At 32.8% G+C, this 26,881-nt stretch overlaps 1 protein-coding gene across 1 annotated transcript in view; it reads left to right on the top strand.

Moving 5' to 3' along the window:
* Nucleotides 1-26,881, top strand: part of FAT4 (FAT atypical cadherin 4) — a 182,620-nt gene that overhangs the window by 136,325 nt on the left and 19,414 nt on the right. The window contains exons 9-13 of the mRNA XM_058292962.1: nt 448-4,797; nt 16,739-16,843; nt 20,693-21,000; nt 24,179-24,264; nt 25,099-25,278. Coding sequence (XP_058148945.1) covers nt 448-4,797; nt 16,739-16,843; nt 20,693-21,000; nt 24,179-24,264; nt 25,099-25,278 — 5,029 coding nt within the window. The remainder of the gene's footprint in view (nt 1-447; nt 4,798-16,738; nt 16,844-20,692; nt 21,001-24,178; nt 24,265-25,098; nt 25,279-26,881) is intronic.

The following is a 26,881-nucleotide window of genomic DNA, read 5'->3' as shown; positions in this document are numbered from 1 at the left end:
TACATGTGGCATATCTATGTGTTAGTTCACAGATTTTAAAAATTGTCCTAATAGAGCAATTATCTTTCTTCATTGGGTAGAAACATAGTTCTTTGCAGAGCTCATCTACCCTCATAGTTATTGCAAGTTTTGTCTATACAGACTTTTCTCCTAAGAATTAATGTTATGTATGATTAGCCATAGCTCTTTGCTGTGCATCTCTCATAAGTATAATGAAAAAGTTAAAGTACAGCAGACTATATGGTTTCTAGTTAGAAACTACAGGTCAGGCCCTGAAGACTATGGTTAAGCAGATTTGATTTGGGCACCTTGGAGAAAATAAAAATACTATTTTCCCAGTACTCAAAAGAAAATAAAATCATAACAATATTTTATATGTATTAACCAACTACCAAAAGTTTTATTTGGATTCCATGTAATGATAACTGCAAACTCCCTCTTTTATAGGTTCCTTTGTCTTTGCGGTTACAGTCACAGATGCCGATATTGGATCCAATTCTGAACTGCATTATTCTCTTTCGGGGAGAAACTCTGAAAAATTTCATATTGATCCACTGAGAGGAGCTATTATGGCAGCTGGACCACTAAATGGAGCTTCAGAAGTAACATTTTCTGTACATGTAAAAGATGGTGGCTCATTTCCAAAAGTAGATTCTACAACAGTAACCGTTAGATTTGCGAACAAGGCAGATTTCCCTAAAATAAGAGCCAAGGAACAAACTTTTATGTTTCCTGAAAACCAGCCGATAGGTACTCTTGTCACTACGATTTCAGGATCTTCCTTGAGAGGAGAACCTTTGTCGTTTTATATTGCAAGTGGGAATCTTGGCAATACATTCCAAATTGACCAATTAACAGGGCAGGTATCAATCAGTCAACCTCTGGATTTTGAAAGGATACAAAAATATATTGTGTGGATAGAAGCTAGAGATGGCGGTTTCCCTCCTTTCTCTTCTTATGAGAAACTAGACATAACAGTATTAGATGTGAATGATAATTCCCCAATTTTTCAGGAAGATCCATTTGTATCTAATATATTGGAAAACCTTTCTCCTCGAAAAATACTTATGGTTTCTGCAATAGACAGGGACAGTGGACCAAATGGACAGTTAGATTATGAAATTGTTAATGGCAACAAAGAAAATAGTTTCAATATTAATCATGCTACTGGTGAAATAAGAAACATTAGACCTTTGGACAGGGAAAAGGTATCTCAGTATGTGCTCATCATAAAGTCTTCAGACAAAGGCTCCCCTTCTCAGAGTACCTCAGTTAGAGTCATCATTAACATTTTAGATGAAAATGATAATGCCCCTAGATTTTCACAAATTTTTAGTGCCCATGTTCCTGAAAACTCCCCCTTAGGATATACTGTTACACGTGTCACTACTTCTGATGAAGACATTGGTGTAAATGCAATTAGCAGATATTCTATAATGGACACAAGCCTTCCATTTATAATCAACCCCAGCACAGGAGATATTGTAATTAGTAGACCTTTAAATAGGGAAGATACAGATCGTTACAGAATTCGAGTTTCTGCACATGATTCTGGGTGGACTGTAAGTACAGATGTCACAATATTTGTGACAGATATCAATGACAATGCTCCAAGATTTAGCAGAACTTCCTATTATTTAGATTGCCCTGAACTTATTGAAATTGGCTCCAAAGTGGCTCAGGTATCTGCAACAGATCCCGATGAGGGGTCAAATGGACAAGTCTTTTATTTTATAAAATCTCAGTCAGAGTATTTCCGGATTAACGCCACCACAGGTGAGATTTTCAATAAACAGGTCTTAAAATATCAAAATGTTAGTGGCTTCAGCAATGCTCACATCAACAGGCATAGTTTTGTAGTGACGTCTTCAGATCGCGGTAATCCTTCCTTACTAAGTGAGACAACAGTTACCATCAACACAGTGGACAGCAATGATAATGCACCTCAATTTCTTAAAATTAAATATTTCACTCCAGTCACCAAAAATGTTAAAGTTGGTACGAAGTTAATCAAAGTTACTGCAGTAGATGATAAGGATTTTGGACTGAATTCTGAAGTAGAGTATTTCATTGCTAATGAAAATCATTTAGACAAATTTAAGTTGGACAATAATACAGGGTGGATTTCAGTAGCATCTTCCCTAATTGCTGACTTAAATCAAAACTTTTTTGTCACAGTCACTGCAATAGATAAAGGAAATCCTCCACTTTCATCCCAAGCAACAGTTCAAATAATTGTCACTGAGGAAAACTACCATACCCCTGAATTCTCTCAGAACCATGTGAGGGCCACAATTCCTGAAAGCCATAGTATTGGGGCCATTGTCAGAACTGTTTCTGCAAGAGATAGAGATGCAGCTATGAATGGCTTAATTCAGTACAACATTTCTTCAGGAAATGAAAAGGGCATTTTTGCCATCAACAGCTCCACAGGTGTATTAACTCTAGCCAAAGCTCTAGATTATGAGCTATGCCAGAAACATGAAATGACTATTAGCGCTACAGATGGAGGATGGGTCGCAAGAACTGGTTACTGCCATGTAACTGTAAACGTGATTGATGTGAATGACAATTCTCCGGTGTTCTTCCTTGATGAATATTTTCCTACTGTTTTGGAAAATGCCCCAAGTGGGACAACAGTTATCCACCTGAATGCAACAGATGCTGACTCTGGAACCAATGCTGTGATTGCATATACCATACAGTCATCTGACAGTGACCTCTTTGTCATTGATCCCAACACAGGAATCATCACTACACAAGGCTTCTTGGATTTTGAAACCAAGCAGAGCTACCATCTTACTGTGAAGGCCTTTAACATCCCTGATGAAGAAAGGTGCAGTTTTGCCACTGTTAATATACAATTGAAAGGGACAAATGAATATGTGCCTCGTTTTGTTTCCAAACTTTACTATTTTGAAATCTCAGAAGCAGCTGCTAAAGGTACTGTTGTTGGAGAAGTGTTTGCCAGTGACCGTGATTTGGGCAGTGATGGGGAAGTCCACTATCTGATGTTTGGTCCCAGTAGAAAGAAAGGTTTCCAGATCAGCAAAAAGACTGGGCAAATTTATGTTTCTGGACTGCTGGATAGGGAAAAAGAAGAAAGAATCTCCTTGAAGGTGTTGGCCAAAAATTTTGGCAGCATTCGGGGTGCAGATATAGATGAGGTCACTGTGAATGTCACTGTACTTGATGCCAATGACCCACCAGTTTTTAGTCTGAACATCTATAATGTTCAGATCAGTGAAGGGGTCCCAATAGGGACTCATGTAACCTTTGTTAGTGCCTTTGATTCAGACTCTGTCCCCAGCTGGAGCAGGTTTTCTTACTTCATTGGATCAGGGAATGAAAATGGTGCCTTTTCCATTAATCCACAGACAGGACAGATCACTGTCACTGCAGAATTAGATCGAGAAACTCTACCTATTTATAATCTAACGGTTTTAGCTGTTGATTCAGGGACGCCCTCAGCTACAGGAAGTGCCTCCCTATTGGTCACCCTAGAAGATATAAATGACAATGGACCCAGGTTGACCATCAGCAAAGGAGAAGTCATGGAAAACAAACGCCCAGGAACTCTGGTGATGACCCTTCAGTCTACTGATCCTGATCTCCCTCCAAATCAAGGTCCTTTTACCTATTACCTGCTGAGCACTGGTCCTGCCACCAATTATTTTAGTCTAAACACTGCTGGAGTTCTGAGCACAACCAGAGAGATTGACAGAGAACAGATTGCAGACTTCTACCTGTCTGTGGTTACAAGAGATTCTGGAGTTCCTCAGATGTCTTCAACAGGAACTGTGCATATCACGGTGATAGACCAAAATGACAATCCTTCACAGTCTCGTACAGTAGAGATATTTGTTAATTATTATGGCAACTTGTTTCCTGGTGGGATTTTAGGCTCTGTGAAGCCACAGGATCCAGACATATTAGATAGCTTCCACTGCTCCCTTACTTCAGGAGTTACAAGCCTATTCACTATTCCAGGGGGCACGTGTGATCTGAATTCCCAGCCAAGGTCCACAGATGGCACATTTGATCTGACTGTCCTCAGCAATGATGGAGTTCACAGCACTGTCACGAGCAATATCCGAGTTTTCTTTGCTGGATTTTCCAACGCTACGGTGGATAACAGCATCCTACTTCGTCTCAGTGTACCAACAGTAAAGGACTTCTTGACTAATCACTACCTCCATTTCTTGCGCATTGCTGGTTCACAGCTGACAGGCCTAGGGACTGCTGTGCAACTCTTTGGTGCATATGAAGAGAACAATAGAACGTTTCTCTTGGCAGCCGTCAGGCGAAATAATAATCACTATGTGAATCCCAGCGGTGTAGCAACCTTCTTTGAGAGCATTAAAGAAATTGTTCTCCGGCAGAGTGGAGTAAAGATAGAATCTGTGGATCATGACTCGTGCATTCATGGCCCATGTCAGAATGGAGGGAGCTGTCTAAGAAGGCTGGCTGTGAGTCCCATACTAAAGAGCCATGAGAGTCTCCCAGTCATCATTGTGGCAAATGAACCACTGCAGCCTTTCTTATGCAGGTGTCTGCCAGGTTATGCTGGTAGCTGGTGTGAAATAGATATAGATGAATGCCTGCCATCTCCTTGCCACAATGGTGGGACTTGTCACAATTTAGTAGGAGGATTTTCATGCAGCTGCCTAAATGGTTTTACTGGCAGAGCCTGTGAGAGAGATATCAACGAATGCCTGCCTAGTCCTTGCAAGAATGGTGCCGTCTGCCAGAATTTCCCTGGAAGCTTCAACTGCGTTTGCAAAACTGGATACACAGGTATGACAATGTTTTACTTTTTTCAAGACTTTAACCACACCGTAATGAAGTTTGTCATTTAAATAAATTTTCATAAAATAGCCATAATCACAGCAAATGTTTTTAAGTCTTGATTTTTCGTCAGGCATTATTTCATATACTTTACATGTTTTTGCTTTATTTCCTTCATACAAGAACCCTGTGATGTAAGATGAACTATTATATGCACTTTACAGACAGGGAAGTAGAAATGGAGAAATTTAAGTAAATTTTCTAAGGTAACCTAGCTCATTTGTTGTGGTTTCAGAATTGAAGCCCACACAGTTAATTCCAGAGTCTAAGCTCTTAGCCAGTTTGCTAAGTATCTCTCTACCAAGAACAAAAGAGAATATTATGTTTGTACAAGAGTGTTGGAAACTTTAAGGAACATTGTATATATATAAAGCATAAGACTTGGAATATTTTATGTCCTAAATAACTGTGAACAATTATTGCTGATTCCTTTATTTTGTTATCATTATATTTATGATCTTTTCCTTTTAAAATAATCACCATGATTGTTATTGGAACTTGGCCCGTATTTTGAGGAGAACACAGTGGTTTGTGTTTTACAATTGAGATTAAAATGGCTTGCTATTTCTAGTAGTGGAGTAAAAAGCATAATTTCTCAGATAAGCCGAACAAAACTACACCACAACTTATCCTAACATTTTAGAAAAAAACATTAAATATATAGCAGTATATTTGTTCCTTAAATATTTGGCATCTTAATAGCACATGATTTACATATTTACATATATTTTTATCTCTAATCTCACTCTATCTAGTAGCTGATCAGTGGTTCATGCTTCTTCAAATGTAGATAAAATGGCATGCTAAAGATATGTTTGAGGCAAAATTCTTCTGTATTTTGTACACTAAACGTTTTCAAAACATATTGATTACATTGAGATGTGCTATTAGTGAAATAAGAAGAAATAGGATATATGTTTTAAAATTTTGTGGGTTTTTTTGGAATTATTGTTTAAAAGACATTTGAGACAAATGCTTTTGGTTATTATATTTAAAATGGTGCCCATCACATATATGCTATTGGAGAACTGAATTGCTTGATGCTGACATAAGACAAGTATAAATAAATCTAGGCAGAATAGACAGGTTTTGTGTTCTATCAAAGCAGTGTTCTTGAAATGTGAATGAAGGGGTGGCATACATACTATAATGGAAAGAATAAGGGATTTGGTTGAATGTGATTAAGCCATAATTTTTGGGAAGTCACCTAATTTTGCTGATCCTCAATTTTCCCATTTATAAAATGAGAGAAATCATACTTATCCTTTAGTTTTATTGCAGTGAGTAAAGAAAATATTTATAAAACCCTTAACATGTTATCTAAACATTCAGCTAGTGACAATGGTAATCAGTAATATTAGTAATTTAGTGGTAGTAATAGAGGTGTACCACAAAATTTCTAAACAAACAAACAAACAAACAAAAAACCAGGAATCCTGTTAGCACAGGATGACTGAGTCTTATCAGAGTTTTAGTCTTAAGATCATTAATAATGAAGCTACATACAGGCATACTTCAGAGATACTGTGGGTTTGGTTCTGGACCACCACAGTAAAGGAGATAATGCGAATCACACAGATTTGTTGATTTCCCAGTATATATAAAAGTTATGTTCATACTATATTATAGTCTATTAAGTGAACAATAGCATTATGTCTATAAAACAATATTCATACCTTAATTAATAATCACTTTATTGCTAAAATTGCTATCAGCTGTGACTTCAGTCAGTTGTAATCTTTTAGCTGTTGGAGGGTCTTGCCTTGATGTTTATGGCGGCTGATTGATCAGGAAAGTAGTTGTTGAAGGTTGTGGTGGCTGTAGAAATTTTTTTTTTTTAGAATCCATTTATTTTTATTTCTTTTTATCTATATTTATAAATATATTTAAATATTTATATTTATTTTATCCATATTTTAATTATATTGATTCACAATTCTTTACAATCTGCTTTTTGCTTCATTCTTTTTTTTTTTTTTTTGTTTTTGTCTTTATTTTTTTAATATTACATTCAAAAAATATGAGGTCCCCAGATACCCCCCACCCCCTCACCCCAATTTCTTAAAATAAGATAACAATGAAGTTTGTCACATCTTTTTACTCTTCCTTTCACAAAAGATTTATCTGCAGCATGTGATGCTGTTGGATAGCATTTTATCCACAGTAGAATAGCTTTCCAAATTGGAGTAAATCCTGTAAACTAAGTTGATATTATGTACTAAATCTGTTATCGTCATTTCAAAATTTTTCACAGCATTTTCACCAGGAGTGGATTCCATCTCAAGAAATTACTTTCCATAAAAAACAACTCACATCTAATTCTAGTTCTCTTGTTTTTTTTTTTTCTACATCATCAGTTACTTCCTCCAAGGAAGTCTTGAACCCCTCAAAGTCATTCATGAGGGTTGGAATCAACTTCTTTCAAATTCCTGTGTATGTTGATATTTTGACCTCCATAAATCACAAACTTTTTTAATGGCCTCTAGAATGGTAAATCCTTTCCTGAAACTTTTCAATTGACATTGCCTGGATCCATCAGAGGAATCACTATCCATGCCAGCTAAATAAAAACAGTATTTCTTCAATACTAATATTTGAAAGTCAAAATTACTCCTTGATCTGTAGAATGGACGTTCTATTGTCTGTCATGAAAACAATGTTCTCGTTGTAATCACCATCAGAGCTTTTGGTGACCAGGTGCATTTCCAGTAAGCTGTAATATTTTGAAAGGAATCTTTTTCTGAGTAGTAAAGTCTCAACATTGGGCTTAAGATTTTCAGTAAACCATGGTGTAAAGAGATGTGATGTCCATCAGACTTTGTTGTTCTATTTATAGAGCACAGAGGGTAGATTTGGCATAATTCTTTTCAGAATTATAAATGCACACTAGCTGCAACTTAAAGTCACCAGCCACATTAACCCCTAACAAGAGTCAGCCTGTCCTTTGCATCTTTGATGCCAAGCATTGACTTCTTTCTAGCTATGATAGTCCTAGATGGCATCCTCCTCCCATATAAGGCTGTTTTATCTACATTGAAAATCTGTAGTTTAGTGTAGCCACCCTCATCAATTCTCTTAGATAAATCTTCTGGACCACTTGCTACAGCTTCTGCATCAGCATTTGTTGCTTTACCTTGCATGTTTATGTTATAGAGATGGTGTCTTTACTAAAACCCGATTAAGCAAACTCTACTAGATTCCAACTTTTCTTTTTCAGCTTCCTCACCTGTCTCCGCCTTCATAGAATTGAAGAAAGTTAGGTCTTGCTCTGAATTAGGCTTTGACTTAAGGGAAAGCATTAGATGGTTTGATCTTTGATCAATATTCAAAGTACTAAAACTTTCTCCATATCAGCAATAAGGCTGTTTTTTTTTTTTTTATCATTCTCATTTTCACTGGAATAGCACTCTTAATTTCCTTCCCAAATATTTGTGAGGGCAATATTTGAATTTCATTCTCAACTTGTCTGTTTGGTTCAAGAGACCTGGCACGCAACCTATCTCAGCTTTTGACATGCCTTCCTCACTAAGCATAATCATTTCTGGCTTTTTATTTAAAGTAAGAGCTGTGCAACTCTTCCTTTCACCTGAACACTTAAAAGCCACTTTAGGGTTAGTAATTGGCTAATTTCAATATTTGCTGCTTCTTAGGGAATAGCGAGGTCCTACAAGAGGGCACGAGGTGGAGGAATAGCTGGTTGGTGGACTAGTGAAAAACACAACTTTTATTAAATTTGTCATCTTATGTGGGCAGAGTTGTGGCATCCCAAAACAATTACCATAGTAACATCAGAGATCACTGATCACACATCACCATAACAGATACAATAATAATGAAAAAGTTTGAAATATTGTAAGAAATACTAAAATGTGACAGAGACAGGAAGTGAGGACATGCTATGGAAAAAAATATTGCTGTCAGACTGCCACCAACCTTCAATTTTTTAAAAACACAGTATCTGTAAAGCACAAGTGGAGCACAGTAAAGCAAAGCACAGTAAAATGAGGTATGCCTGAATTAGTCAGGGTTCTTTAGAGAAATAGAACTAATATATATATATATATATATATATATACGCACACATTCATTTATATAAATATATATGTAATTATATGCAATATTTATATAATTGATAAATTTGTCTTAGTAATGGCTCATGTGACCATGGAGATGGGCAGGTCTGAATTCTCTAGGGCAGACCTCAAGCTGGAAACTCTGATGAAGGTGAAGTTGAATTCTCCAGGAAAATCTTGCTGGCTGATATAGAGGCACAGACTCTGATTTCTAAAATCCTTAGATCTGGCTGTTAAGCCTTCACCTAAATGGATGAGGAGACTCTCCACATTGCTGAAGGCAGTCTTCTTTGTTGATTATAGATGCAATCAGTCACAGATAGTATCAACTAATTATAGCTTCACTTCCATCTATGAAATGTCCTCACAATTATAGTCAATGCTTCCTTGACCAATCATCTACACACTGTAACCTAGTGAAGTTGACACATTAACTTAACCATCACATGTTATGAGTTCAGAATTTCTAAAATATCTTCCTCATTCTTTCCCATGCCCCCAAAACAATTTCCTCTGCTAGGAATTCAATAATAAATTAATTCCTTGCTCCTCTTTAGTATAACACAGACATTCACACTTAGACTTACAGTGAATTTGTACTTAGCCCTAGAATGAGCAAAACATATGCATCTACTAGTAGAGAGAAAATGGGGAAATTACCTCTGAGTGAGTGAAGGCACCACCTTGATTTAGCATAAATCTTGCTTACTTCATGAGTTGGCATGGAGCTGGCCCTCTTCACATTACTCTTCTCCAGCTTGTTTTTTTCTTTCTTTCTTTCTTTGTTTAATTTTATTTAAATATACTTTATGTGTTTTCCTAATGTGATTGCTGAAACTTTTGGGAATGTTCTTCAATTCATCATGAAATATATTCAATACTTTTTTATAGCACTGATTCAAGATCCATGCATCATAGACATTACTTCATGTAGTTCTCACAACTCCTAAAAATGAATATTGTTATTATTCCCACTTTTAAAGATAAGGAATTTAGAGATTAGAGGGATTAAAATAGATCAAATAAATTTCTACAGAAAGTGGTCTACCTGGGTTTTGAGCTTCTCAGCTTGACCCAGAGCCTCTGTTCTTTCTATGAATGCGACACTTTGATTTGTTCTTGTATTGAGTATTATAGCTGATGTTATCACGCCCTTAATATTTTCCAAGTATTTTAAGTCACTTAGTCCCCTTAATGCTCATAATAAGCATATGAGATTTTTTTTATTCTGAGAATGGTCAGAAACTGAAATTAGTCTAGGTCTTTCAGGTAGGGAAGTATGTAATATAAAGAAATAGCTTTAAAAATCTTCAAACAGACTAAGAGAGTGAAGTTCAGGGAAATTATCAATGCTGTCAGCAATAAGGACAGTGCAGGCATTGCAAGAAACCACTGCTGATCATCTAGCAGCACTGCAATGAGTAATACACAGAAAAATGCCCAGAAACTGCCAACTATATGCCAGAGTCCAAATATCTGCCAGCCAAAGTCAGAGGAGCAACACTGAACCCTGCTTTTCTTTCACCCTTCAAATCTCACCCAATACTCTCACTGGCAGAATGTAAAAGAAAACCTTGCTGGAACAGCATCTGGAAAATGTAGTTTTTAGGCTTCTAGCCCATGTAATACAGAAAGACAAGACTATTTCTGAGTCAACAAATAATATCTAGCCCTAAAAGGTACTATTATTATTTCTGTTTGACATTATAGGAAACTGAACCTCCACTCTGGTGACTGTTGCAGACTCCAGCTGTCAAAACCTATATTATAACTTCTTTCTGTAAAGAAAGCTAATAATGTTATATACTATTTTCAGAATTCACCTAGATCTCCATTTGCATAGTTGGAGATAAATCAACTTATTAAGAATGATGTAAATAGATATGAAATTGAAAGACAAATATGAATCTTAAAGTTTTTGGAAGTCATTTAATGTAATTACTTGTTTTCAAGTTTTATATATATAGTCAATCTTATAATAAAAGACGGAAATTAAAATCTGATACTTTTATTGCTTTTTACAGGAAACAGTACACTAAAAATCAGTGACCAACTGGTAATTTATATAATAATTTAAGAACGCATTCTTTAAATGTTTATAATACTTGCTTAAAGTTCTTTTGTAATGGTAAGTTTTGAAGGATCATTTGAGTTACTCTTTCTAGCTAGTCTCTGCCAAGGCGATAGACTCAGGAAGACAGAGATAATAAGCCAAAACAGAAATTTCTTTTTTATTCATATGTGTGTTTCATAAAATGACCCTCAACACCTCTACTACCTGTTAGATTTTACTTCAGTTAGCATTTACTAAATATAAAAGCAGTACTAAATTCTTACTTTTTAAGGCTTGTGTATCTTCACGTATTTATACTGGACTTTCAGAAGCATTAAAATCATCTATTTTTGTATCTTGATCTACTTTTGTTTTACTTTGACTTACACTTTATCAATGTTTTTCAATTGCTGTGGCATTATGACATGAAGCTGAGGGAATTTCTGAACTTTCTGCTTAAAATAATCCTTAGCCACTCCCCACCCAGCATTTACACACACACACACATGCACACACACACACACATCACTGCATATTTTTCTGGAGTTAGAAATTGCAGTAAAAAGTAAAAGAGTGTGTGGTTTATAAATTGATGCAAACTGAGAGATTCCACATGTAGTGATTAAGTGTTAGCCAAGCAGGAGATTTTATATGGACAACATTTTCTAAGCATGCAAGTATGAAACTGAAAAGTTACAGAACAACAAAAAAGCGGGAATGGATATGTTTATAATCATAATAGTATCAGTTTATTCCCGAAATATTTTTTTCAGGAAAAGAACAATTTTTTTTCAAGTTTCTGTATATCAGGTCATATACATATTAACTTTTTTTCAATAATAAGTGATATTTAGTGTTATTTTCAGTGATGAGTGACGTTTAGAAGTAATTAATTGGTTTGTATAACTTATTTTCTGCCCTCATTTTCTAAATTACTAGGAAAAAAATTATTTTATTTTGCTAAAGGTTACCAAGGTAATATACCAGAAATGGGTAGGCTTTTACAATGGGGATTTATTAATTTATAAGCTTACAGTTCAGAGACCTCAAAAGTGTCCAAATCAATGTATCATCAGGAGATGCTATCTATATGAGCTGCAGCAATGGGCAATTCGGCGTGTGGTGGCGTCTGCCAATCTCTACCTTCTCCTCTGGCTCTGTTGCTTTCAACTTCTGGCTGTTCTGTCTATGGCTTTCTCTCTCAGCCTTCTGTGCATTTCTCTCTGAACTCCTGGTTTTCTTCTGTTTGCTTTATCTCACCATACCCATTTATAAAGGATTCCAGCTACAGTAGTATTAAGACCCAAGCTTTACTGAAGTAATCTAATCAAAGACCTTTACCTGAAGTAATTTAATCAAATGGTCCCACCCACAATAGGTTCACACTCACAGGAATGAACTAACTCTAAGGCCATGATCTTTTCTGGGGTACCTGCAGTCTCATGAGGATTATTTCTGGGGTACTTACATATCACAAGAACCAAAAGAAAAATTTAAAAACATTGAGTTCATAGTCAGTTAAAATAACTTTGTTTCTTGTTGAAGAAAATATTCATATACTTTAATTTTTATATCACTAACTGGAACTTTTGATCATCTATAATATGCGGTAGTAAAAGAATGAATAAAGTCATGGTACTAGACGTGAACAATTAATGTTTTGATTTCTTAAAATTTAGTAAGAATACCAGAACTCACATCAGTTGTCAATATGTCCCAGTAAATCAAAAGACACTGTCTTTCAAATTATTCATCCCTAAGAAGTCCAGGAGATCTGGGAGGAAAACACGATCCTAATAATTATAAAACCAATATTTCTTTCCCAATAATAAAGAAAATTTCTTTTGTTTGAAAGAACACTAATTAGAAAGCAGAATTCTAGTCAGGAAATGCCCCAGCTTTTTTTTTTTTTTTCTGAACATAGATTTTTACTCTTTGTAAAACATTCATTGAATAAAGTCCTCCATAGGAATAAATGGTGTTATAAAATGTAGCATGTAGCTAGAGCTCATTCTATGACTCTTTTATAACAGAATTAGTTCATAGCCTATTTCACCTTTTCCATTTAGTTTCACACATCTGGATGCGTTTTAGGTGTGGTATTTGGGGTCAGGCCAGGGACTTATTACCATATGGAGAAGTTTTTCTGCAAATGCAAGTAAGTCGTAATATTTAAGGGGAAAATGAGATTTGTTCATTCATCACTTTTACATCATTTGACAGTAAATAAGAATTTTTTTCCAGATATATAAAGTTATATGCTGTCTCTGAGTAGCAGTTTTACTGAGAAACTTGGCAAATATTTGCTTTTTTAAAGATAGGAGGAGTAGCTCAGAGTCTTCATTTTAAAACACACCAATCATATATTAATGTTGCCAATGATCATGTGACCAGAAAACCATAGAATATAAACCAAATTTAGAAGATAAACATGAAATGAAACTTTCCATTAGATACACAAATGTGGCTCATGTGAGAAAGGATAAGAGGTAAATTCTTATTGGATTTTCTTTACAAGAGTAGAGTTAGGCTATTTACCTTGGATAATATCTTAACTTATTAAGACATTAATAACTTAGTCTTCTAGTAGCTTAAAATGCTTCTTGTCTCTACAGAAAACAAGGAATTATTTTTAAGCTCTTCATGGATATTATGTACATAATTATGCATGATAATTTTTGGTCTCATTGAATTTATAATTAGACATGTCTTAAAACATAGAGATAAAATAGTTTTCTTTCCTTTTCCTTTTGTTGCTAGCAACCCTTATTTTTAAATGATATTATTGCATTTGTTTTATATTTAAAAAAACCATAATCTTATTGAGCAGAATATTTAGGACTATCTAATACCTTTACAATAATGAGAAGCATTTACACAGTGCTGAGAAAACTGCAGTTCTCTGTCAAAATTAAATGAAAAATTTAAAATTTAGAATAAATAGCATATAAGTAATATGGAATATTTCTTTATTAATAAATTAATCAATTTAGATATAAATATTGACTTTCATAGTTGCAAATATTCTCCCTTCTCAATAAAAACAAGAGATGCAAAAATAATAATGTAGTGGTAGTCTTTGATATATGAATTAAAATGTTAGATTTAAGGCTTATTTGAATGGACTATGGGTTATCAGAAATCTTTGTATCTTCATGGGGCACCCCAATTCAATAGGTGAGAACAAATTTAACTCCACTCCACATGATCTAACATTAAAAAGTACTATGGAAACAAGTAAAACTTAGGTCTCCACTGATAAACATTCTTGTTGTAACAGCAGTAGGTGTTGAAAACATATTAAGTTAACAACTTTCTTCACAACTTTTGCCCTTGAACATGAAAATAAAGGCTAAATTTCTCTTGTGTATTTAAAGTATAGCCTTGGAAAGTCTGTAGATATCCTGACTTCCTTGGATATTTTTTTTTCCATCTTCAGCAATTCACATTCTCAGTGTGCTAAGAACTAACTTACACTTCTAGGAGCACATCACCTCTCTGTGATAAATGTATATGTCAAAACAATTAATTGATGAGTGTCAAAACAATGAAATCAGCTTATTCTTCTAAAGAACAGCTATGACAGTTAACATATGTTGACGAAAAAGGCTCCTTGAGTCAAAGAAGCAAAAGATGCCTTTTTTTTTGCATGCTCTATCAGTACACTTCAGAGCTGCAAGGCACTGAGGAGCATTGTTAAGTGACTTGCAGCATTAATTAAGTTAATGACCCAAGATGTTCTTTCACAGTGCTTCAGCACATCAGAATGTTTTACCAGGAGCATGTTAGAGTAATTCTAATTGTTACATTCTCTAGTAATTAATGCTGGAGTTTAAGTAAGTGGATGTGCAGAGCAATGCAGAATTAGTTGTTGACTTCTTGTTGGGTAATAGAGCATTAAGTTTCCAATCCTGAGAAATATCATTTTGAGAATTTCTTTTGGTTACAAGTAAAATTATGAAATCCTTCACTTACTCAAAAGAAAAGGTCCTTTAAAAATATTTTTAAAAACAACATAGATTTTCACAGTGTCTATGAATCTGAATTACATGGATAAATCTTATTTATTTTAGTTTTATTTCTAGCCATCACTTTGGGTTAAATGCAGTAGCTTATAGTTTATAATTCAATTAAATTCAGATGTTTGTGCTAAAACATTGTTTTGCATTGAGTGAATAACCGATTTATATGAATTAGAAGACAACTCAAATCTATTTTGTTGTTCTTGCTGTTGTTACTTTTGTTTAGAGCAAGAATTGAAAAGGTAGGGTTTTGCAAATAGGATTCAGAGAGGAACACAGCTGAGTTTTATAGGATCAGTGACTGGCTTTTATATTTATAAAACTTTTAGTTGGAGAGCACATATATAAGACTACTTCAGTAAATGTACCATGATTATACTTTTTCTCCCGCTTCCAGTCTTCAAGCAGTGAATTTCAAAATTTGAACTGACCAACATGTTTTCTCAATAAAATGGTTATATTGACCATACCTATGAAGTATTTTAACCTATGTATTTAATGTTATTTTTAACAAAATTGCCAAATAAAATTTTTAAAAGAAAAGCAAAAAAAAAAAAAAAAAAGAGATTGTATTACCCCCAAACATGTGAAAATTATGTATGCTCTTCCAATGGAGGGGAAAATGAAAAAAGTGAGCGGTGGCTTTCTTGATGGCAAAGAAATGATCAAAAGTGTATCCAATAAATCCTGTTTATTCACTATTGAACAATAATGGATTTGTGTTTAAAACAAAACATTACTTTTCTTCTTCTCCAAAATAAAGGGAAAAGGTTATCGTCTTTACACAGCATCTCTTGTGTGATATTTTATACACATTAAAGTCTTGCCTATCGCAAGAATGTAACAGATTGCTACAATGTTTAAAATAAAATACCTAAGCCTACAGATTAGTAACTTCTGTATTTTCATTTACTCTCCTTACAATTGAAAGGTATTCTGAAATTATCTCGTTAGTTTAGTTTGGAAGGAGGATCCCAATTTTATTTACCGGGAAAAGCTGTTGTTTTTATGACTTTATGAAGTGTAGAAATATAAGTGTTTAGTTAGCAGTGCCATGTGGTCTGATTCACATAATTTCAACCAGAAAACTTGTGACTACAAAATGAAGCCATGAAAACAGAACTAAATTAAACAGAAACTGACTACTTTTTAAGGACGGTTGTTATGATGAAATGGATTACATATGCTTCACATTGTTTTCACTGTATTGATTTCCTTGTCTCAGATTTTTGCAGGTAAGAATCCATTTCATTTCTCTTATTTGAGATGGAAATGATTTTAGTCTGAGAAATAGGCTAAATGAGATGATTCTTAACTGATGAAAAATCTGAGTCACGGAAATCTGAACAATTAAAGGAATACTTCAAAACTTTCAACTCTCTAGCTACAAAATGTGAAAAATGATGGAACGAAGGGACAAGAAAAATGGAAATAAAATGAATGAAAATATTTAAATATGTGCAACATTCACATTTCTCTGTAAACAGGTTTTCATTTGGAAGGATCTATGTAAATATTTTCCTAAATATTATAATGCACCTCTTTACAATAGGACAACAAAATAAGATTTTGAACTCAGAGGTAAAAATCATTCCAGTTTCCTTGTACTAAGTAAAATATTATTTTATTAATTTTCTCCATGATGTGATCACTCAGGATAAATTTTTACATGTGGCTATGCAGTAATGATGTTAATATATTGATATTTAAGATTTTTTTAAAACAAGTTTAATACATTTCAGGGAAAATGTGTGAGTCTTCAGTCAATTACTGTGAATGCAATCCCTGCTTTAATGGTGGGTCCTGTCAGAGTGGTGTGGATTCATACTATTGCCATTGTCCATTTGGTGAGTATAACTTAGTTTTGATACAAAATATCAACCTACTATGGCAAACACTTTAGCAATTGTATTTTCCTGTGGCCATGAGATTAAGAAGATATTAATTATTTTACAGAGGAAGTTTCATTTGAATAAAATCTTAAAAGTTTAACATTTTTAAAGTTAATTATGGAAAATTCATTGAATAATCGACTCAAGATAATTGACTTTGATGGTTGTCTCCCCAAGATATTTCCTCATCAAGTATTTATACATGCTTTCTTTTCAGCCTAGAACCTATCAAATAAAAACTTTTAAGGAACTAGTTGACATCACTCTGTATTTCAAATCTTTAAGAATAATCAGTCGAAGGTGGTATTTTTAAAAATTTGCTTTTTACATTAGTTCAAACAATTCTATTATAAAGATCTAGTTACTTGTAACTGTGGTATTTATGATAGACTTTTTGCAAAAGTTGCAACGTAAGTAATCAAAATTCAGACTAATGAGTTCTTCTGAGGATAAAAATGTTAAAGAAAACTTTTTCATACCCACATATGTCTATTCACCTTGGTGGAAAGAGCTCAAGGATTTCATGCAGGTCTAGTCAAATGTAACCTAAGGACTAGGCCCAGCACGTTTTGGGGAAAACTTATTTTGACATGGTTTGTTTCATTAGTGTGTGCACATTCAATTTAATTTAAGATTGTTTAATTCTACCACATAATAACCATCTAGAGAAGTCCTGCAGTAGGTAGAGACCTTATCTCTCTCCTGCAGTTAGAAAGCAGATGAATATTTTTAGTCTTTCCTTGATTACATTACTGTACTGAATAATCCTCAAGAATGAATCTTCTTTAGAGAATATAATGTAAGAATAATTTGAAGTTTTATTAAATATTAAAATGTTAAGTATTGTTCATTTTCAAACAATTCCATAGCTATCTCTAATTGTTGTTGTTTTAATTAAGCATGTCAGTAAAATGTTAAAAAGCAACAAGATAGAAAAGCATCCAATTTTGAGCCAAGTATTTTATCAGTAGTTCTGAGGACAGAAATTGAATGATTTGTCAAAGATCAAAAATTGAATCACGTGATATGTGGTACATAAAACACAAATTTTATTCTCAGTCCAGTATACTTTTCATAGTACCCTTCTTTTTTTAAAAAAGTGAGATTCATACCAACATGCCCATAAAGCAACGAAAGATAGATCAAGGTCAAAATAACCACAAATTTACGTATCATACAACTTCTTTTTGCCCATGATCTCCGGTCACCATAAATGGTGTTATTTTCTACAAATAACAGCAAGTAGCTTTCATGGTTTAAACTGTGTTTTGGGATGTAAAATAGCACAGGTTGAAATGGGAAGTGGAAAAATGATTCTCATGTGACTGAACAAAGGTGTTTATATTTTTAGGGATTTTGGTGCATTCCAGTTATAAATATGGGGATTTAAGAAAATTGGAGCCAAATAGGAATAAATGCTTCTACAGCTTAGATATTACACTCCCTGCCTATTGGATAGAGTTTTTTTGGGGTCCAAATAGACCTTTCCCTTACCCCAGAGAAAGGTGAATAGCAGAACAATGCAAATTAAAATTTAGGCAGATATTATGTAGTTGTCAGTGCAAATCTCTACCCCTTTTCTATCCAGTGGCAAAGACAAAAAATAAAATAAAATTACATTTAGACATTGTTAGTTGACAACATAAGCACTTATAAAACAAAATTAAACATTAAAATCTTGAAACAACAATACATGAGATGAGACCAGAAAGAAAATTAAAAGAAAATAAAAGAAAAAATATTTTTCCTTCTCAGATTGAATGTGGGTGAAACATATACATAAAAATGGCAGAAGGAATGTCTCAAACAAATAGCTGGAGGTAGTTACTCATGCATCTTACAAAACAACATTTTAACTATAATTTTAAAGTTGGAAAAATATTTTGTACTCTTTACTGTCTCATTGGTGGAAGAATTTTTGTTTGGGTGTATTTTTTTTGTTATTCTTTTTAAGATTCCTTAAGAAATCCACATGTGCTTCAGACTGTACAAAGATAGCCTGTATTATCATTTCTTGGAATTGCTTCAATATTGTTAATAGATGTATATCTCAGCAATATCCATTATTAGAGTAATTTTCCTAATTTCTCTGAACTTTATGTAGATTGATTTCCTGGTATTCTGTTTTGAGGGCAGTGTTAACATCCCTAATAAATGTTACCTTTATATCTTAAAGAAAAAAAAAATACCTTGTTGGATAAACAATAAAAAATCCTTAAGGAAAAAAGTACCTGTAAGTTAAAATTTTCAAGTTTGAAAATACATTATCAATTTTAAAGAAAAATGTAAAATCTTCCAATTTTATTCAAATAAATGTGTTTAACATATTAATATTTTCTATAAATATATATTCAAAATTTAAGTTTATATTTATAGAATAATTATATTTTAGGCAGAAGAGGCTTGAGGGTGCACATAGTACAAATTATTCTTCAATAATTTTTCTATTGGATATGTATCCTTTATCATTGCTTTGCTTTAACCTCAGCTAAAGATTTACAATAAATAATATATATGCAATAAATTTACTACGTAGTAATAAATACAATTTTATGTAAATACAGATAAATAAGATATGCAAGATATGCATTTCATATGTTCAAAGTTTATATTTATGTAATAAATATAAATATATGCATCATATATAATATATGTGATACATACTTATAATGTCTATAGTTCTTGACTTTAACTTAAGTTAAAATTTAAAAGTAGTAAATTATATATATATAAATGAAATGAGCTTTTATACTGGGCCTAGATCACTTTAATTTAAAGAACATTTGAATATAAAATGTGATGTAATCAAAACAATTAGACTGTAGATCTGGGCTCAAATTTTTGCTCTGTCATCTATCACCCATTGTTCTGTGACCTAGGCAAGTTTTAAATGCTTTGTAATGTGATGGAATTGATTCCTTTTAGTGGAATAATTCCTTGACTCTAAATATGTAAGATATGTGCAGCCAAAATTAAGGAATGAAACCTTTGTAAATTAATAAGAATCATGATGTCTTGGCCTGTGATAATTTTCCATTCATTTGCCACAGTCTACTAATATTTGTGGGAAAAGAATTTTGGCGCAGCATTGGAACGTCAATAAAACTCATTTTTCAAATTTGAAAAAGAACCAGCACAAACAAATGGGAATGTTGGAGTTCAGGAAACAGAAAGCTATTTTAAAGTAGCCTGCAATTACTCATACCCAAAAAGGGAATAAAACAAGAAAGAGATTAAAAACTTAAATCAGTCACTTTCTTCCCTAAAAGCAGGGATTTCCTTCCCTAATTTTATGCCCTTGAAAATTTCATGAGTGCTAGGGCTGATTTTTTTTAAAGTCACAGGAGACCTTATCTCCTTAAATTTCAATAAAAACTATGTTTTTAAGAATTATATACTGTGAAGGAAGTTTCTCAAGTGATAATTACAGCATATGAAGATTGAAAAAGATTGACAATATAGTTCAGGAAATTTTCCAGGAAATAATACTCTTCTGAAAATATTTCATTCCATTTACTTTGTAATTGTTAGAAATGGGACATTCTGAGAAATGTTCCTTATTGACCAAAGGAAAACTATTACATTGATTTATCACCTCTGTGATATATTCTGATATATCTGTGATATATTCTGAAGATAATAATTTCTCCCTAGTCCAATTTCAGTTTAGACAATATTTTTAGGGAAGGGATTTTAAAAAGGTGCTAAAAGTATGTTCCAGTATTGTGACATAAATGATATTTTAATGCAAATCACTTAATAAAACTTTCTTAGAATCTGATTCGTCAATATTCCCATCTCCAGGTGTCTTTGGAAAACACTGCGAGTTGAATAGTTACGGATTTGAGGAGTTATCATACATGGAGTTCCCCAGCTTGGATCCCAATAACAACTATATTTATGTCAAATTTGCAACCATTAAAAGTCATGCTTTATTGCTTTACAACTATGACAACCAGACAGGAGACCGGGCTGAGTTTTTGGCCCTTGAAATTGCTGAAGAAAGACTAAGATTCTCTTATAATATAGGCAGTGGTACATATAAACTCACCACAATGAAGAAGGTGTCTGATGGGCATTTTCACACTGTGATTGCCAGGAGAGCTGGAATGGTAAGTCATCTCACTCAAGAGTAAACCACAGTTTATTTTCGTTGCAGTCAGTCAAGCCTTCTATAAAGCCATGATTGGATGAAAATTGAGTTAAATTATGTGTATTCATTATTTTACCACTTTTTTAAAAACTAAAGGAAGTTTACAGGTAATATTTTTCTTTTGTTTGTGACAACTATGTTATTGTCTCAAAAACAGTAAAAGATAACAAAGTGAAAGAAAATATCCCAGTGCATAAGTGTCCCATTGATAATGCTGTTATATTCTTTAGGCCATACCAGGGCTATAACTAAACTTGATATTTTTCTTTCCTATGTGTTCCATCCTAACTGGAGAAAAATAAACAAACAAACAAAAATGACATAAAAGAATAAAGGGGGAAAACTTTCTTACAAATAAATTACTGCTTATTTGATGATACTTAACACATATTTCAATGTACAACTATTCCTAGTAATCCTTATTAATAATTCTTAATAATTCATTACCTCAATATATTGTTATCTGAGGTTTATGACATGAGTATGTGTTGGGATAAAGGTTTGTTTTTTGACTATCTTCACAGCACTCTCAGAATTACAACTTCATAATATTCATTTTTATTATATTCAATTGTATTATATGGCTTTCATGCTAGAATGAGCATAGTATATATTATTAGGACTTGTGCTTATTAAAGCACTTTGATTCAAGGAAAATTAATATCTTCTCATTGGTAATGTTTGAAAACATTTGACATAGATAGAATGGAATGGCTGGCTGGCTTGTTCGCTTTATTATTTATTTATTTATTTCTCTTCTCAACTATATGTTAGCAAAAGTATCTTAAAGTATATTTGGATTTTACCTTAGAGCTTTTTAAATCATAATTGACATTAAGAGAATAAGGTCAAAATAAAAGAAGAAAATTAAGCAAAACTGATTTTAAATTAGAGCATATATTCTAAAAAGAAAATATTGTAAACTACTGATTTGATAGCAATTTTAACTGTTTTTTCCTACTGGAAAAGGCTTGGGCAGAAAATTAATATCCATTCTGTAAGTAGGTTGATAATTTCTCCACATTTCAGTATTATTATAAATATTAATGTAAATCATAAATAAACTTTAATTTCTTGGAGATAAAATAGATGCTTAATGATTATTGGTTGTCCTGAGTTGACACCAATGCCCTGCCCACATACAGATTAAATAAAAATTAGAATGTTTTACTCTATTTCAATGTCTCTGAAGTTTAAATTATGAGTAATGCCTAAAAATCTGCCCCAACTGTAATAAACTAAAAGAGTATAACAAACTAATCTCAGAAATAAAAGTTTTTTGATTAGTAGTAGATGACTGTGCTCATTACTGCTTGATATTTTTAAACCAGCAGGTTTTCAAACAAGTATGTTCAGAGGTAAGCTACCAGGAGAATATGGATTTAGAAAATTCCAATATTCCTGATGATCAATGTAGCCAAGAATAATAAGCCTGACAGAATTAGAAAAAAATTATGCGGAGGATGGTATATGCAGATTGGGACTACACTAGCCAAAATCATTTCCTAACACTGCCAAGTGACTCTACTAGGGAATAGTAGATATAACCTCACTTAAAAATATTTTAATTATTTTACCTAGTTAATATTTGATGCTCAATAACTGTAATTTGACCCCATTCATTATCTCTGAAATGTCAGGTATTTAAAATATGCTTTTATACATTCCCCATTTAAATAGAAATTTTATGGGCAATCCATAAAAGTCACATACAATATTGATAGAACTGGAGGTATTAAGGAAATGAGTCATTTCCGTCCATAGCGAAAGTGTCCTGATTCTAGAAGACAGAAAACCTAATTTCTAATTTCTTTGCAGTTAAGTCGAACTGTTAGGCAGCATGCTTAACCTCCCTATGCTATTGTTTCTCACATCTGCTTTACTCTTGTTAAAATTAACCTCAAATTATAGACATTCTGATAAATGGATACCTGCTGAATAATTAGGTTTTTACTAAATAATTAAAACAAAGTAGCCGTAACCATGTTCTGTTGCATTCCAATATATTTAGGTAGAACTCTTTATTTTATGCATTGGGTGAATCCTTAGTCATCTTCTGGTTCTGGGTTGGGGGTTTTGCCTCTCCTTGTAATTTACTCATTGTATTGTGAAATGTCACACTCTAATTATGATTCTTGCAATTTTATCAAGTAAAATATACTATTTTGCTATTTTCAGAATTTCATTTAGTTTTAGGAATAAAGGGAAACAACAAAACAGCATTACAGAACACATAATAACATGAATCTACAATCTGGATCTTAAACTTTACCTCAGCCATCCTCACTGGCTATAACCCAGAGTATACCCTGACTTCTATCAAATGCCTGGTTCTCTTGTCCATGACTTGATGGCTTCATTTATTGATCAAACAGAGAATATGCATTCCTTAGGCTGAAAAAATAACTACTGTTAGTGTGGTTTAAATATAATTTGGGGAATTTGTGCTGTATAGCAATGTATAATAATGCCTTGTGATATACATAGATATGTTATAATTTATTATTTGTGCATAATGATTCTCATTATAAATGAAACATGTACCTAATCTATTTGTATGCTTTATTCCAAACTTCATCTTTAATACAAGTATTTCTATTTTCATAGGTTGCTATAATAGCATCTGCACAGTGCTTTCATAATCTTTTTAAAATATTGATGATATATATTATGGAATTAGACATTGTGAAATCAAAAATCAAATATATATATATATATATATATATATATTTAGAACAGCTAGATAGTAGAATAAACCTGTTTCTTATGCTCATAACTGCAGGAAGCTATCCAGACCTACTGTGTGATATTCTAAGGGAGGTTAATGGCGTTTTTATATTTTCATCTATAAAACCAGGAGGCTGGAAAAGAGGCTGGAAAAGAGGTGGGAGGGTGTTTTGCAAAACACCCTCCCACCTCTTATATGTAAGGCTTTAAAAAAATTAATTTCAGACATATCTCAGAAATATGTGCCTAAAAATTGATATTGTATTATAATTGAGTTGTTATAATATATATTACATTAAATAAAATTTCAACACAGTGTCCATACAGAAGCAAATCTGGGAAAGTGTCAGCTTAATGCATATTAGGGATAGGAGGACACAAATTGAATGTTTCCTTCTGTTGTTTTATAGGCAGCTTCCTTAACTGTGGACTCTTGCACTGAGAACCAAGAACCAGGATATTGCACTGTCAGCAATGTGGCAGTTTCAGATGACTGGTGAGCAAAATTATTAGTCTGATTATTACTGCTTGAAATTTAAAATGAGTAATACAATTAGAAATAATTATATTACACCAAGTGTTATGCAGAAGTTTAAGAAATTTTATTACCATCAAAGGGATCTTCCTACTAGAAAATAAAAACAAGTAAGTTACAGCTAATATTAAGTTACAAAATATTATGTAAAACATGTAACATTAAGTGCTAGAGATAGGATAAAACCCTAGAAAGGAAAGTTCAAAATAGACTGCATGCAAATACTTCATGAAATACTTGTATATACTTTGGTCATGAAAGAAGGGTAAGTAAGGTCCCCAAATCTTTTAAACATACACTGTGCAGGTTGTATGTGACATTTATTAACAGATGTTATTTGATAGCACCTGTAGCTGAAACACAGCATCAGACTACCTAAAACATAAGTGGTTTGAATAAAAATAGTATCAAATTGAGAAAAATAAATAGTTTCACATCGTCCATTGCATTAATCAATTTAGTGGTGTCCTTTGTCATCTCTGTCAGGAAGGAACAATGTAAACAAACTACCTCTGTGTTTTCTCTTTTCTCTGGTATTATGTTCCTCATTACTGACCCAATATTGTTATACATATCTAATTTTTCTGAGTAAAATATTATTTCCTTAAATTTACTTTTTATATTCCTTCAACATCTAACAATCCTGTAGGTATCTATTTAGAGAATACGTGTATCAGATTTTACCATGCTAAAATACATGTCAGAAAAAGTCATATTCATACTTTTTAAAATTAAACTTTCTACTGAAAATCTATGATGCCGATACTAATATGTTTATCTTTCTCTCTTCTTAAGGACTCTTGATGTTCAGCCAAATCGAGTCACAGTTGGAGGTATCAGATCTCTAGAACCGATCCTTCAGAGGAGAGGACATGTAGAAAGCCATGATTTTGTCGGGTGCATAATGGAGTTTGCAGTCAATGGAAGGCCTCTGGAACCCAGCCAGGCGTTGACAGCACGTGGCATCCTAGATCAGTATGCTAGCTTTATTTTCTACTGTTAGAAATAAAATTGCATCATGTGTGTAATAACTGAGTACCAAAGATGAAAATTTGTTATTCTACCAAAAGTACTAACACCACCAAATGTCTTACATTGTTTTGGAGTTTTAATATATATTTATAGTTGTGAAATTTGCTTGGCATAAAGTGCGATAATTAGTTAGAAAATTAATATTTTGTCTCCCAGAGATTAAGAAGAAAAATAATGCATATATATATATATATTTTTTTTTTAATGTTCTCTCTTACCTTATACAGATGCCATGAGGATTATATGAGTTAAGTAGGTGGATCACTTAGAAAAGAAACTGGCATATAGTTAGTAATATATGAGTGTAGCTACCATGAATATATAAAATTTTATTTGAAAGGAAATAGTTTTACATATAGATGTATATATTCCCAAAAACTTGATACTCCTTTAAGCACAGGTAATAACATGATTAAAATTGTAAACTATGAACTTTTTTTGTTATTTGATTATTACAAGTTAGGTTCCCAGAAATAATTTTGAGATTGTTAGAGTAACATTTAATTTTAAAAATTATTCTGTTCATAAGAAAAATTTGCAAAACCCAAAAAAACTATAAAGAAGAAAAGAAAAATAACCTATAATTTAGCTGTCCAGAGATAAGCACTCTTAATGGTTAGCATTGTTAATCATTACTAATCATTTAGTGTGCATACTTTTGCATCTTTCTCTATGTTCACATAGATACTCTTATATGTTGCAAATTTTTCCACTTAAAATATATTGAGAATAACCTTTTAGAACAAAACATAAAAATCTAAGTTATAAATGTTGCCATATTCCTTTCCAGAATTTACAGATTATAGTAGTCACTTATGTATATATTTTATTGCTATTATATGTCATATTATAAAGAATATTCCTACATTAATTTTCACTGAAAGTATGTGTCCTGTGAAACATATGTTTCATGACTCCTTAGAAAATTTGTAACTTGAAATAGAATTTTCTCAAAATGAGAATTTTTAATCGACTGTTTCTATCACTCTTTGTCGTAAAAGATTATAAATTAAAGACTGGGAATTCACTGAAAACTTTTACTTCATCTTATTATACTTGAAGAATTTCTTTCTTTTCATAAATATAACTTATTTTGGTATGATAGATGCCATTTTCTTTGGATACATTGGACTAATAACAAATGTAAAAGTCTAAATATTTCAATAGCCACGAATTTGAGTATTTTTTTTCATTTAGAGTTTATTTTGTGTCTATTGGAAATAACATTTATTGATTCCTTACTATGTGCCAGGCACTATTCTTAGTATTTTACTGTACTAATCCAGTTAACACTAATAGCCATTTTAAGAAAGAGTTATTAGTATTTCATTTTACAGGTAGAGAAACTGAGTCCTTCAGAGGTTATCCGACTTGCTAGAGAGTAGCAATGCTAAATTATGGGCTAGGCACTCTGCCAGGTGCTGGATGCAAATTAATGGATAAAGCAGGATTTCTGCACTTGAGTTGTCCATGGTCTCTTGAAATTATGTTGTCCATGGTCTCTTGAAATTAATAATTACTCTTGTGGGTCCATACTATTGCCTGG

Source organism: Dasypus novemcinctus, chromosome 1, assembly GCF_030445035.2.
Source record: "Dasypus novemcinctus isolate mDasNov1 chromosome 1, mDasNov1.1.hap2, whole genome shotgun sequence".
NCBI lineage: Eukaryota > Metazoa > Chordata > Mammalia > Cingulata > Dasypodidae > Dasypus > Dasypus novemcinctus.
The sequence above is the reverse complement of the archived record's forward strand: the minus strand, read 5'-3'. Positions and strand labels throughout refer to the sequence as shown.